The 13,868-nt window shown below is 44.6% G+C and overlaps 2 protein-coding genes across 2 annotated transcripts; one reads left to right on the top strand and one right to left on the bottom strand.

Annotated features, from left to right (window-relative positions):
* LOC8065139 lies at positions 1,173 to 2,417 on the bottom strand. The gene has a single exon (XM_002464300.2). The coding sequence runs from the start codon at positions 2,316 to 2,318 to the stop codon at positions 1,458 to 1,460; it is 861 nt and encodes a 286-aa protein (XP_002464345.2). The 5' UTR covers positions 2,319 to 2,417; the 3' UTR covers positions 1,173 to 1,457.
* Positions 5,684 to 6,427, top strand: LOC8065138 (atherin). The gene has a single exon (XM_002466875.1). The coding sequence runs from the start codon at positions 5,684 to 5,686 to the stop codon at positions 6,425 to 6,427; it is 744 nt and encodes a 247-aa protein (XP_002466920.1).

Here is a 13,868-nt window from a genome sequence, read left to right as displayed (position 1 = left end):
AAAATGTCAAGATAGTCGTATGAAGAATTATAAGCTCTCCGTTCTCTGACGCACGCGAGCCGATAAGGTTACCTACACACACGCGCCCGCTCTGTCTGCGCGCGTCCATGTTCTTCTTCTTCTCTGGTGAGCCCTGCCACCATCCAACTTGACAACAACTTAGGCCATCGGTGATCTCTCTAGCCGCCGTCCATCCCTACCAAACGAACCCACCCTTCCCTAATCCCAATATAGGAGCTCATCAGTAACTCCTCGCCCCCACCGCCGACATCGCCCATGCAGATCTTCTCCGCCACCACGACACTCATTACCCGCAACCCGCCATCACCATCGGGCCGATTGCTGCCTCTTAGGGCACTTCCAGTGTTCAGGTGGAATCGAACCGAGGGCTGTGGCAAACGAACCGAGACACTAGAGGCGTCGAACCGAGGCTATCAGAACTCGAAAGTGAACCTTGCCGAGAATGCGAACCAAGTCGATTAAAATATTCGATACATCCGCTGCGTTCACAGAGAACCGAGCCCAACACATGCTCATCTACGCCACCTGCTCATTCATATATTTTTTTATTGTTCTATATGGGCCCGCAAATCATGTACACACTACAGCTATCGAACTTTAAGTTGTGTTCGTTTTATTACTGCTTGCATGGTTCGCCTGCACACTGGAAGTGCCCTTAGCCCCTTCTTCTAAGGCTGGCACCCACACATGGTTGCAAAAGTAAAACCCTAATCGTCATCGTAGTCTCGTCCATCGTCCACCGCCTTAGCCTCGGTGCTGGCTGTGTTCACCCACTGCCCACCCATTACGGCCTTGTTTAGTTCACCCTGAAAACCAAAAAGTTTTCAAGATTCTCCGTCACATCGAATCTTGTGACACATGCATGAAACATTAAATATAAAACGAAAACAAAAACTAATTACACAGTTTAGCTGTAAATCACGAGCTGAATCTTTTGGTCCTAGTTAGTCCATAATTAGATAATATTTATCACAAACAAACGAAAGTGCTACAGAACTGAAAACTTTTCACTTTTCGGAACTAAACAAGGCCACCTCTGCCCCTTTCTTTCCGGACCCACCTTTTTTTTTTGGAAAGAGCCAACGCTAGAGAACTCTCTTTTTTTTTCGAGGAGCCAACACTAGAGAACATGATCAGATGGGTCGAGTATCAGCCACAGAACATTACTTATCCAGTTATCCACAAAAATACTTACATTCATATGAACAATGTTTTAAGATGAAACACGACATATATGCTTTGGATACGAAGGTTTAATTTGCATAATATTACAACAATTACTAGTACAATACCAAGAGTCCGAGAGTAATCGAACCAGAATTCGTCTTCACAATATATACACGATAATAGTATTACACATACTTTCACCATAGATACGAATAAGATTATCATCGGCCGTACGACGTGGCGACGCAGACAGTAGTACGCATCTCCTTTTACTTCACCACGATTGCCACCGGCGTGGCGAGGGCAGGTTCACCCTGTTGATACATCATCGTCTGCTCGTAGAAATCCGGCGGCACCTGCTGGCCCATCTCCACCATGTTCACCTTTCCCCGGCGCACGGCCACGGTGCCGCACCCGGACACGGTGGCGTCGCGGCAGCGGTCGACGCGCACGGCGCCGCAGCGGCTGACGTCGGCGGAGCCGCACCTGCCGAGCGCGAGCGCGCCGCACCAGTCTGCGCGCGCGGCGCGGCACCGGGCCACGGCGACGTCGGCGCACCCGCCGACGTCGGCCTCCCGGCACCGGCCCACGCGGAGCTCGCCGCCGGCGCCGCGGACGCGCACGGCGCCCTTGCAGCGGCGGATGGCCACGGCGCCCGCCACGCGCTCCACGTCGGCGGAGCGGCACCGGCGCACGGCCACGCCGCGGGCGCCGCCCACGCGCACCGCGCCGCACCGGTGGAACGACGCCGCGCCGCAGTCCTCGGCGGCCGCGTACCCGCACCGGGAGAAGCGGACGTCGACGCCTCCGCCGCCGCCCCGCACCACCACGTGCTGGAAACGGCTCACCTCGATGACGCCCGGGCCGACCACGGCCACCGTGCCGCCGTTGCGCCGGAGCACGCCCTCCTCGTGGACGGCCGTCTCGACGCCGTCGATGACGACGGTGAACTGGTGCGCGGAGGCCAGGGCTTTCGGATCAACGATCACCATTTTTCCGCGACGCGGAATGGAAAGCAGAATTATTATCTGTGATGACGAGCTGTGGATGAGGAAGGTGTTATAAAGGATTATGTTGCTTAAGGGCGAAGGTAGCAGGAGAAGGAAGCAGTTGCATGCATGACGCGGCATTGAGATGACACTCCGTGCACATTCAATGCAGGGTTTTTGTCAAAACACAGCGACACCTACTGCCCCTCCGTATACACTAATAATGACTGGTTGTTGTGACACACGATACCACGATTCCATGTTGTAGCAACCACTCATAAGTCACGTAATGCTAATGTCATGTTGTAAAAAAAATTTACTTCATTCTAAATTATAAATCATTTTAATTTTTTCGATACATCTATTTTATTATGTATTTACACTATTTCAAATAGAGGAAGTAGGCATGGGCGGATTCACGCCCTGAGCTATGGGATTGTAGCCCAGGATGCAGCCCAAATTTTTTATAAACAGATCTTCCAAAATCTATAAAAATCTCCGACATTTAGTCTAAGATAACTTATTCTGCAAACAGCTCTTTAGAGCAACTCTAACCCCAGGCCCCTACTTGAACCTCTACCCTAAATTTTAGAGGTTTTGACAAAAAATCATTCAGTGGAGTCTCTATTTGAGCTTCCATTTTACAAGTCTCCTCAAATTTTAGTTTGAGCCCCTCAGATCTGGCAGTTCCCTCCCCACCCCGCCCCGCACGCGGTAGCGCACGGTGGAACCGCCGCTGCCCGGCCCCACGCCGCCATGTCGCCCACGCAGCCGCGACGCTGGGCCACGCTCGAGGGCTGCCGCCACCGCTGTAGGGCCGCCGCGCGCCAGCGTGCAGGAGCAGGAGGGCCGCGGCTCGACGCCCGCGGCGGCGCCCGCCCACGCGCGCTAGCCGCCCTCACCGGCCGCCTCCTGCTGCCGAGGGGAGCAGAGTCGCAGCTCGTGCACACGCCGGTCTCCACCTCACCGGCGCATCTCCACCACCCCGTCGGTCTCCATCGTCGTGCCCACCCCTCTTCTTCGTTTTCGTCGGCGTTAGTGCGAGCGAGGTACTCCACTGGGAAAGGATAGGGTGTTGGGCTATTGGATAGGGTGTTGGGCTGTTGGATAGGGTGCTAGGCTGGAGTTAGATGTAATTTTGGGTTCTTATTTTTTTAGTCTAGCCTGCAAATAGAGTTTTAGGGGGTGTTTGACACTGCTCCACGAGCTCTGCTCCACAAACTCCACCATGGAGCAGCTCCACAAAAAACTAGAGTTCGTGGAGTACCTCTTTAGGTGCTCTCACAACTCCACCATTTTTTCTCGAACTGAGTGCGTGGAGTTGAAACTGTTTGGCTAAAAGACATGGAGCGGAGCTGAAAAACGTGGAGCAGAGCAGTCCCAAACACCCCCTTAGGGGCCTAATTTGAGAACTTGGTCTGAAGTTGCTCTTACTAATTAACACTTTCTGGAAGATAATTTAGATCCTTCCCTGGGACCAGGCTAAATGACTGATTCGTAACCTCCTCAACTATTCATCATAGTCTACTTCACCCTTCGAACTATAAAATCGGATATTCTACCCCCTATTTTTTTTTCAAAACCGGTTAAATAACCCCCTCGAGCGGTTTTGGAGAATGGTTTTGTCTTTTTCTTTTGTATTTATTTCTGCAAAATCTTTAAAAATTCATATAAATCATTCAAAAATCATAAAATGGAAAACTGAATTTTATTGGACTCACGATGAGTAGATCTACACAGTGAATATATAATACAATATACTTTAGTACAAATTTTTTGCGGTAGCTTTAATTCTATGTTTTTCTGTAATTAATTAAAATAATTCATATATGCAGTTTCTATGGTCCAATTATGGTGAAATTTTTATGGTATACTTATTATTGTATGCTTGAACTATGGTAAAAGTTTCATATGTATTGGACCACATATAACTTAGTTATAGATAAAACATAGATTTAAGAAGCATAAAAGCTAAATAAATCTATAACTAAGTTATATTTGATCCAAAACTTTTACTATACTTTAACAATACAATAATTAGCTCATCAAAAAAAATCACCATAATTAGATAATAGAAACTACATATATGAATTATTCTAATTAATTATAAAAAAACATAGATTTAAGTCTATAGCAAAAATTTTGTAATAAAGCATGTCATATTATATGTCCACTTGCAGATCTACTCATGTGGAGTCCAACAAGCTTAGATTTTTCATTTTATGATTTATCTATGATTTTTCAAAAATTCAACAGAAATAAAGAAAAAAAGACAAAACCACCCTCCAAAACCACTCAAGGGGGGTTATTTGACCGATTTTAAAAAGTTTAGCGGGTAGAATATCCGGTTTTATAGTTTCGAGGGTAAAATAATCCACCCTATATAGTTTGGAGGTTATGGAGACTTTTTCCTTAAACAAAACTGACATACTATCATACGTTGGTTATAAATGGTGTGTAAAGGCACTGAATGGCCATTTAGGCAAACAATATGTTTTTCCTTTGCTTTTTTATTTTTTATATTAACATAGCCATTTTTACTACAAACATTTTTTTTAGGTTGAGGAGTTTGTTAGAATGAATTATGTAAACAATTATGCTAGATAAGTTCTCCCTAAATATTTTCAAAAGTTAAAACAACAAAAACTTGTATTATAAGTTACAGTATTATCGTAAATGTATTATATATAAAAGTTGTTTTAGAATATTATGTTGACAAATTGTTATGAAAAATTTCTCCTTGATAATTATGAACAAGATTATACAGAAAAGTTGATATCGTAAGTTGTATTATAAACTAATGTAAACAACACATTGGGAAAATATTATGATTATAAGTGACATCCTACAAAATATTATGCAAAAAGTTACTACTTTACAACTTTCTAAAAATTGAAAGTCATAGAAACACTTCCTCTCTAGAAAAAACAAAGTTGCATGCATATTTGCCTCATGGTTCTGGATTAGGCCTTGTTTAGTTCCAAAATTTTTAAGAAAATCGACACTGTAGCACTTTCGTTTGTATTTGACAAATATTGTCCAATCATGGACTAACTGGACTCAAAAGATTTGTGTCGTCAATTCTGACCAAACTGTGTAATTAGTTTTTATTTTCGTCTATATTTAATACTCCATGCATGCGTTTAAAAATTCAATGTGATGGAAAATCTGAAAATTTTGGGAACTGAACGAGGCCTTAGAATCCGATCAACTTTAGAATCCAATGTTTTCTACTAGTTTCGAAAAAAAAAATCCATCATGTTTTCTACACGAGAAAGGAAGATAGATTAGCCTCGCGCTGCCCCCGTATGGCCGTATCCAGTACGGACTCGAACTCGAACGCCACCTCGTTTTCGTTTCCTCACCTCATGCTTGCTTGCCTTGCCTATATATATTCAGAAACGGTGATGTCTAGGGCCGGCGAACCCTTGCGCGTGTGTGTGTATGGCATATCGCAAAATCGCAACTCGCCGTCGTAACACCGCTCCAGCGCGACGACAGAGTCCATGGCGGACTCCTCCGTGGAGAAAGAGAAGGAAGAGCAGGCGCGCAAGGCTCACGCGCTCGCCGAGAAGTGCTTCCTCGCCGGCAACGTCTCGGCCGCCAGGCAGTGGATGCAGTCCGCGGTCAGGCTGGCGCCGGACCTCCCCGGCACGCCGCAGATCGTCGCGGCCTACGACGTCCACGCGGCGGCGGCCCGGAGCACCCGCAACTGGTACGCCGTGCTGGACCTGAAGCCCGGCCGCTCCCTCACCCACGACGACATCAAGAAGCAGTACCGCCGGCTCTGCCTCCTCGTGCACCCGGACAAGAACCCCAGCGCCGCCGCCGACGGTGCGTTCAAGCTCATCCAGGCCGCCTGGGACGCGCTCTTAGCCAAGCACCCTCCTCTTGGCACCGCGGCGGCCCCCGCGCCGGCGGCCAACCAACCCGCCCCGCCGCCGCCGGCGGCGCAGCGCCAGCAGGCAGCACCACCGAGGCCGCCGGAGCCGAAGCCGAAGCCGAAGCCGCAACCGAGGCCGCCGCGGCGGAGACCGGCACCGCAGACGACGCCGAGACCTGCAGCGCCCAAGCCACCGACCAACTCGCAGCAAGCGAACCCGAAGCAGGACGGCAAGTGCTCCAACTGCGGAGCGACAAGCCTTAACGGCAGGAACAATTACCGGTGCATGAGCTGCCTGTGGAGTCCCATGGACGGCAGGCATGAGCTGCATGACGACGACGACGACGACGATTTCTACTATTACTAGACGCTCAAGGTCTTCTTGGACCGAGCTATAATAGGTTTCAATTTGAGATATTGCTAATACTGGACTTCAGAAATTTACTATTTTCGTTGTGGAGACTTTCAATTACTCTAATATATGTATTTGTTTGTCCAGTATTCCTGGCATTCCACTCTATTTTTTTTTATCATTTTCTTTATTCTTCTCTCCAAATTAGCCTTTTTTACGTTAAAAAAATCTGAATTTGTCTCTGCATAATTCCCAATGCAAGTTCTATCTTAACAAACACATTGCCACATTATCTCAGTACAAGGATTATTTTGATATATGACGATATCATTTGCTCACAGACATGAGAGACACCCTAAAAATCGTTATAATTGACTATCTGTGATGGTCCTAGAAATAGTCATAAATTCCCTATCATAATTTTTCATAGCGAAAAGAAACCGTCATAGGCTCACTAGCTAGAACGTTGATGTCCGTGATTGTTATGGAATAGTTGTTCGATAGGTTTATAGGACTGAAATTTTCTACGACAACGCCACACTTCACATTATGTGTCCATGATTAGACAACAATTACCAAATACAAACGAAAGACTTTATCCAAAACAAAAAAAATTCATCAACTGAGCAAGGCCTCAGACTACTTGTAGTGATGAAATAAATCCGTCATGGACATGTTCTACGTCAACGCACTGCCATATCATCAGTGACGAAATAAATCCGTCATGGACATATTCTACGTCAGCACACTGCCATATCATCATAGTGAGATGGGAACTGGCATGGCTAACCATGACACGTCAGTATTTTTTCGAAATTTAGGTTAGGTTGAGCTCATTTGGCTCATTAATCATTTTGTTGTTTAATGTGCGCAGCCCATTATTTATTTGTATTTTTCTCGAAATTTAGATTGGGCTAATCCAACCTCCACAATGCATGAGTTTCACCTTGACGTTTTCTAGGCTGGGCAAAACATTTAATTACTGTAAAATGATTGGATCACATGCAAGATGGTGAAACGATTTAGCCCTCAGTGGGGATTTCATCCCGTTTCACCGCGTGGGAAACAACGCCCGTGAGGTTTCATCATGGTGAAACTACTTCCTTCTCTCTCCTCTTTGTTTCATGCAAAAAGTATAATTTTACTGACATGGCGCTCCAATAAATATGCATGACATCCTGGTGAAACATGAGACTGGCATCTCATAACATGCAGCTCACTCAACAACAAGACCATAATTTGGCACAATAATCTAACCAACCCAAATGACGCCTATGCATTTAAGGGAGAGGTACATTAATTGATATCAGTGATTAATAATAATTTACAACACAAAACAAAATTTGACAAGAGAGTAGAATAAATAGTATCGCTCAAAGATCGTATTTACTATGGAGGATCCGTGCTTCACTGCTTGTACTGTAAATTACAAAGATTTGCATAGCTAATATGTCAGGTGATATGTGAGGCTGGTGTAAGATGGCAGTGACTTTTAGGAACATAATGAAATGATAGAACATGATTTTAGAAACTCTTAGGAAAAAGAACCATTCCATTTGGAGATAGTATGAGAAAGAAAGACATCTATTTCTTTCTCAACATACAAGTTCTATCTCAACATATAAATGACCACATTATCTCCTAATAATAGCTATATGGTACCACTAACTTTCAACATACAAATCACCACATTGACTCCTAATAGCTATATCATACCACTAACTTTCAATATAAGCTATCCACATCATCTCCACTAATTACAATTGTTACTTTCAATATATAAAAAATATAGAAGACATCTATTTGTTGCTCGGCAGTTACTCTGGTACTCCTAAATATTGCACACATCTTAAAGCAGTCAATTCAACAAATTATTATTATTTATTATTTTTCCACGGGTCTCGCATGGGCCCAGCCCGTCTGAGCCCAATCCTGATCTAGAGGGGAAGTCACATGTGTGTAGGTCTCCATCCGCTTGTTGTTCATGCCAATGTTTGCCCCGCGGATGCATGACACATCTCGAAGCCGGCGGAACTCCGCTCTCTCCTATGATCCCTACAAAAGCCTAGGGAGTTCCCTCCTCCGGCTCTTTGTGGCAGCCACTCCCGAGCATCAGCTGTCGACAGACCAAGACAGGGCCAACGCCTCCTCTCCCTCCTCTCTCTGATCCCATTTTGTTATGGTGGCAGCCGGCTAGGTTCAGTGGCACCATCCGATTTGGCTGCCCTTAGCACCGAGTGTCTCCCTCCACTGACCACCTACGCCTCCTCGAGTAGCGTTGCCACACGACAGACAATGATGACATTGAAATAATAGGATAAGCCCTCATCCACTACTGGATCTGGCTTCTTTGCCGAGAGCCAGAAGCCCTCGGCAAAGGCCTAAAAACCCTCGGCAAAGAGCTCTCGGCAAAGAACCTCTCGGCAAAGAATTCTTTGCCGAGAGCCACGTGGCAGGCTCTCGGCAAAGACTTTGCCGAGGACCAGAAACGCCCTCGGCAAAGCCCACGGCACCATCGCGGAACGTCAATGTTGACGTCGTCTTTGCCGAGAGCCGTGCTTACAGGCTCTCGACAAAGACTTTTTATTTTTTTAAAAAAAAGTCTTTGCCGAGAGCCTGCCAGGCTGGCTCTCGGCAAAGACTTTTTGTTTTTTTTTAAAAAAAAATTCTTTGCCGAAAGCCTGCCAGAGTGGCTCTCGGCAAAGGGGGCTTTACCGAGAGCCATCCAGGCAGGCTCTCGGCAAAGACTTTTTATTTTTTTAAAAAAAAAATCTTTGCCGAGAGCACATATATGACACGAAGGCCACACATCCACATTTCACATATATGGCACGAAGGCCACACATCCACAATTCGGACAAGAAGACCGTCAATGACAAATATCCAGGTGTTCTATTCTTGAATTCTTTGATTTAGGTGTACAAAGCAACAGCAACAGAAAAGGGAGGGGAGAGAGAATATAGTGCCAAGTCAAAAGGACATGCATATGTTAACATACTCTTTCAGCAAGCTTCACTTTTGTTCCACCATACTCCGGAAGCATAATAGTGTCGCCTTCACTTAGAGATACAGAGATCAGCTTACCATCCCTATCATGATCACCAGGGCCAACAGCAATGACTTTAGCAGCGTTCAGTTGTATTAAAAAATAAAGTGATATGTTAGGCCTAAAAGAGACATGAAAACTAAAAACCAATGATAAAAAAACACACACTCCAAAAACAAATAAGGCTAAAAAGGAAACACCTTGATTCAATATATTTGAACTCACTCAACCTACACACTCAACGTATACATAAACACACTACAGTGGGAAGGATGGGGGTTAAGTTGTGTCACATAACATCAAAACATAAGACATCTCTAAGTTTTTATAGCATTGAGAATATACAGAAGGCTCACCAAACTGAATTCATATTTCTTATATATATGTCCTGGAAATTAATGAGCTGATGTACTATCAGTTTACAGTGTTAACAAAGACAATTTATAAGCTTTTTATACATCTCTGCTACCAGCTTTTATACTGCAGGAGCATTCAACCATGCAGGAGCATTAACAAAGACAGTTTAACCAAGCTGTACTATCAGATTATAAGCTTTTATACTGCAGGAGCATTAACAAAGACAGTTTTCAGAACATTCAACCATGCATTACTAACCACGAAAAGGAAAAAAAATACATCTCTGCTACCAGCAGTACTAGAATCCTAAGAAGACCAATGCCGTCTTAAATTAGGGCATAGGCATTAATGCGATGCAGGGGGAGGTTTCCAAAACCTGCAAAAAAAAGTCGGCTCGATGGCCAACAACGTATATTTTGAAGATGCATTTCATGTGTTGACCCACAAGTATCAATTAGACATATACATGCAAATCCTAAAACTCAACCTAGGATAGTAGCATATTCTGAGAATAGTCAAATCATAAATTAATTGGCACACACTATCGATGTACAAATGGAAAAGTTTATCTTTTCCCAACGAATTAATTATTGTGAGAGCATTATTAGTGGACAAAAAGACTATCCATCTGATCCCAACGAATTAATTATTTTCCATCTGGAAAAGACTATCCATCTGGAAAAGTTTATCTTTTCCCAACGAATTAATTATTGCGAAGCGGCGGTGGCGCACGGGGGCGGAGAAGGGCGGGCCGGGGCGGGGGTGGGGGCGGTGTGGGCCGGCGGTGCGCGGGGGATTTGGTCAGCGGCGGTGGAGCACGGCGCGCGGGCGGCGGCGGCAGCGAGCGGGCGGCGGCGTGCAGGGTGGGCGCGTGTGTGCGTTAGGGTTAGGCGCGGGGTTGGGCCGGGTGGGGATAAGAACTTTTTTTTTTTGAAAAATATCCTTTGCCGAGAGCCAGGTTCTCGGCAAAGAATTATACTCATTTTTTTTTCAAACACCTTTGCCGAGAGCCTAACGCGCAGGCTCTCGGCAAAGAACTGTTGACTTTTTTTATTCTTTTTGAATTTAGAGTTGAGTTTTTTTTTGTGTCCTTGTGATCCAATTTCTAAACACATTTTAAAATTTGGCATTAATTTGACTTTTTTTGCTATATTTAACTAATTAATCTTGTTTCTTTAAATTTTTTCACATAATTCAAATTTCAACTGTAGGTACATGAAATATTAGAACTCAATGATTCGAAAAATAATAGTCAAGATATTTGGTGTACGTTGAGGCCGTATCCACAACCACACATTAAATCTCAACCCTCTTGCTGACATAACATGTCGAGGAATGTGATGGAAAAGTGATTTATAATTATATAAATTCCAAATAAAGTCCAAAAATCACGAAACTTCGCGACGTGTCGTGTTATAGCATGTGGAGGCTGTGGTAAAAAATTCATAAGGTTTCGAGCAAGCTGCGATATCAGATGTCTAAAACACAAGCATCTCCGCATGTGATCAAATGTTATCACATGTGGAGATGTCTAGGATTTAGACATTCGGTGTCGTAACTTTCTTTAAACCTTATGAATTTTTTATCACACCCTACACATGCGATAACTCGACATGTCGCCAAGTTTCATAATTTTTGGACTTTATTTGGAATTTATATAATTAAAAATCACTTCTACGACACATGGATGATCATGTTTTGTATACAAAAGATTCAAACTTTTGGGTGAGTTTATGGATACAACCTCAAAATGCACTCTCAAACATGAATATCATTTTTTGAATGGCTATATTTTATTATTTCATGCTCCTATAGTTCAAATTTACTTTTTCGAGAAAAATACAAAGAAAATAATTTAATTGATAAAATATAGCAAAATGTTAGAAAAAGCTCTCAAATTTGAACATATGCTTGTATACAATATGCAAGGGTTAAAGAAAAAAAATTGGGTCCAAAACACAAAACAAACCATTCCTCTTTGCCGAGGGTCAGTGCTGGCTCTCGGCAAAGGGGCTCTTTGCCGAGAGCCAGCATTGCAGCGCTCGGCAAAGGTTCCTCTTTGCCGAGAGCCTAACGGCGCAGCTATCGGCAAAGGTGACGACAACGGAAGTCGTCCCCTGTGCGGTTTCTTTGCCGAGAGTCTGTCTTTGCCGAGAGTCAAGCTCTCGGCAAAGCTTGCCTTTGCCGAACGCCTGGCTTTGCCGAGAGCTGAGCCATCGGCAAAGACTCTTTGCCGAGGGTCCCTTTTGGCTATTGGCGAAGGCTGTCTTTGCCGAGGGCCGGCTCTCGGCAAAGCTGGGCCCTCGACAAAGCTCCCGTTTCCTGTAGTGATCACCCTATCCACCATCATGTAAAAGGAAACACAACGTCCCGGTTCTATACCTTGGGAGGAATTTTCTTCCTCGATAGATCCATGGTCATGGTAGCTAGGAATCCTTCTCATGATGCCTTGCCTCTCCTTCTCGAACTCCCTCGGGTAGTAGAACCTTACAATCATGTGATCCTTTATTGACTCGATAGACAAATCCTCTAGTGACTTGATGGACTAAGGGGGCAGTCATGTTTGCATCAACCCGCAGTTTAAGCTGATCACTACTGCGAACTCCCTTAACATGGACCCATATCGGTGCTCCCCAGTAATCCATCGAAAAGCTTATTCCTGGAAGTCAAACTCCAAACTAGCATAAAACTGATAAATGGTGGTCTTGTTCCAATGATATCAGAATGCAACCACCTCCCAAGTTCAATGGCCTAGAATATCTTGGTGATCTCTACCACATGCTCGAAGCTCTTGATCCAAGGCCCATCAATCAACTTGGCCTCGTGGATATGCCGTGTGTCGAAGTTGCCCCATAAGGCTCTTGCTAGTGAGGGTGTGGAAGTCCCTCTGAGTGTCCATCTTGGGAAAAAGGTTCTACAAATGGTGCAGGCCTCTGAGTGCTCGAAGCTATTCGAACATGGAACACCCTGAAACTCCACCCCTCTCATGTCTACCTATATGTTCCAATCAATATATCTCCAAGTCTTCGTGGTCATCCTCCATAACCAAGGCCCTCCCCCTTAGCACCACCATGCTGGCCTGGTCTAGCTAGCTTCTCCATCTCAGTCCCCTTCGTGTTATCGTCCTCCTTTGCCTCGCACTTACCCAAGTTGGACATTGGGACCTTTATTTTCTAAACTGCAGTTGACCAACCAAGTCAAAAAAACTCTCATCATCAAGATTGGAAAAGCAAAATTGAAAGAGCAAAAACGGAATAGCTGACACACCCTGAGGGCGCGTTTGGTTTTGGAGACGCTTCGCCCAGCTAGCATGAGCAGCGAGGCGCTCGCCTAGGCCAACAAGCCATTTCGGCTCTCACAAAAGCTAGCAAAAGTTTGTTGGTACAGACTCCCATGCAAGCTAGCAAATCAACCAAATGCCCAACCTCAAGCTCTTGTCTTCTCTCTTGGCGGGCATTGTTGGCTCCTTCACCTGTAAAGTTATTTTTACCTTTGAGGTCATATGCTCCTACTCACTTTACCACTGGATTTTTATTGATAAGTGTACAAACACACATCTCAATACGAATTTGCATTGAGATATACTTCTTAATAGGAATCCAGTAGTAGAGAGACTGCATATGCGACAAAAAAAGAAAAAAAATTCGCCTCCTCGTTCACCAAGATGTAATGTTGCTCAAGTATTGGAACTGCTTAGGCCTTGTTCAGTTCCTAAAATTTTTTGTCTTCGTCTACCGTAGCATTTTCGTTTTTATTTGACAAATATTGTCCAATCGTGGACTAACTAAGATCAAAAGATTCATCTATATTTAATACTCTATGAATATGTCGCAAGATTTGATGTGACGAAGAATCTTAAAATTTTTTTGCATAGTTTTTGACTAAACAAGGCCTTAGAATGCGCAAACTTCAGTTCTTCACCCCCATTGAGAAAAAGTCCTTTGCTGGGCCCACCACCGCACCGAGTACCGACTCGGACTCGAACGCTACCTCGTTTCCCCCTTTGCGCTTTGCCTATATATACAGGAACGGTAATGTCTTAGGGCCGGCAAC

This window comes from Sorghum bicolor, chromosome 1, assembly GCF_000003195.3.
Source record: "Sorghum bicolor cultivar BTx623 chromosome 1, Sorghum_bicolor_NCBIv3, whole genome shotgun sequence".
NCBI lineage: Eukaryota > Viridiplantae > Streptophyta > Magnoliopsida > Poales > Poaceae > Sorghum > Sorghum bicolor.
This window is presented reverse-complemented; position numbering and strand designations above follow the sequence as displayed.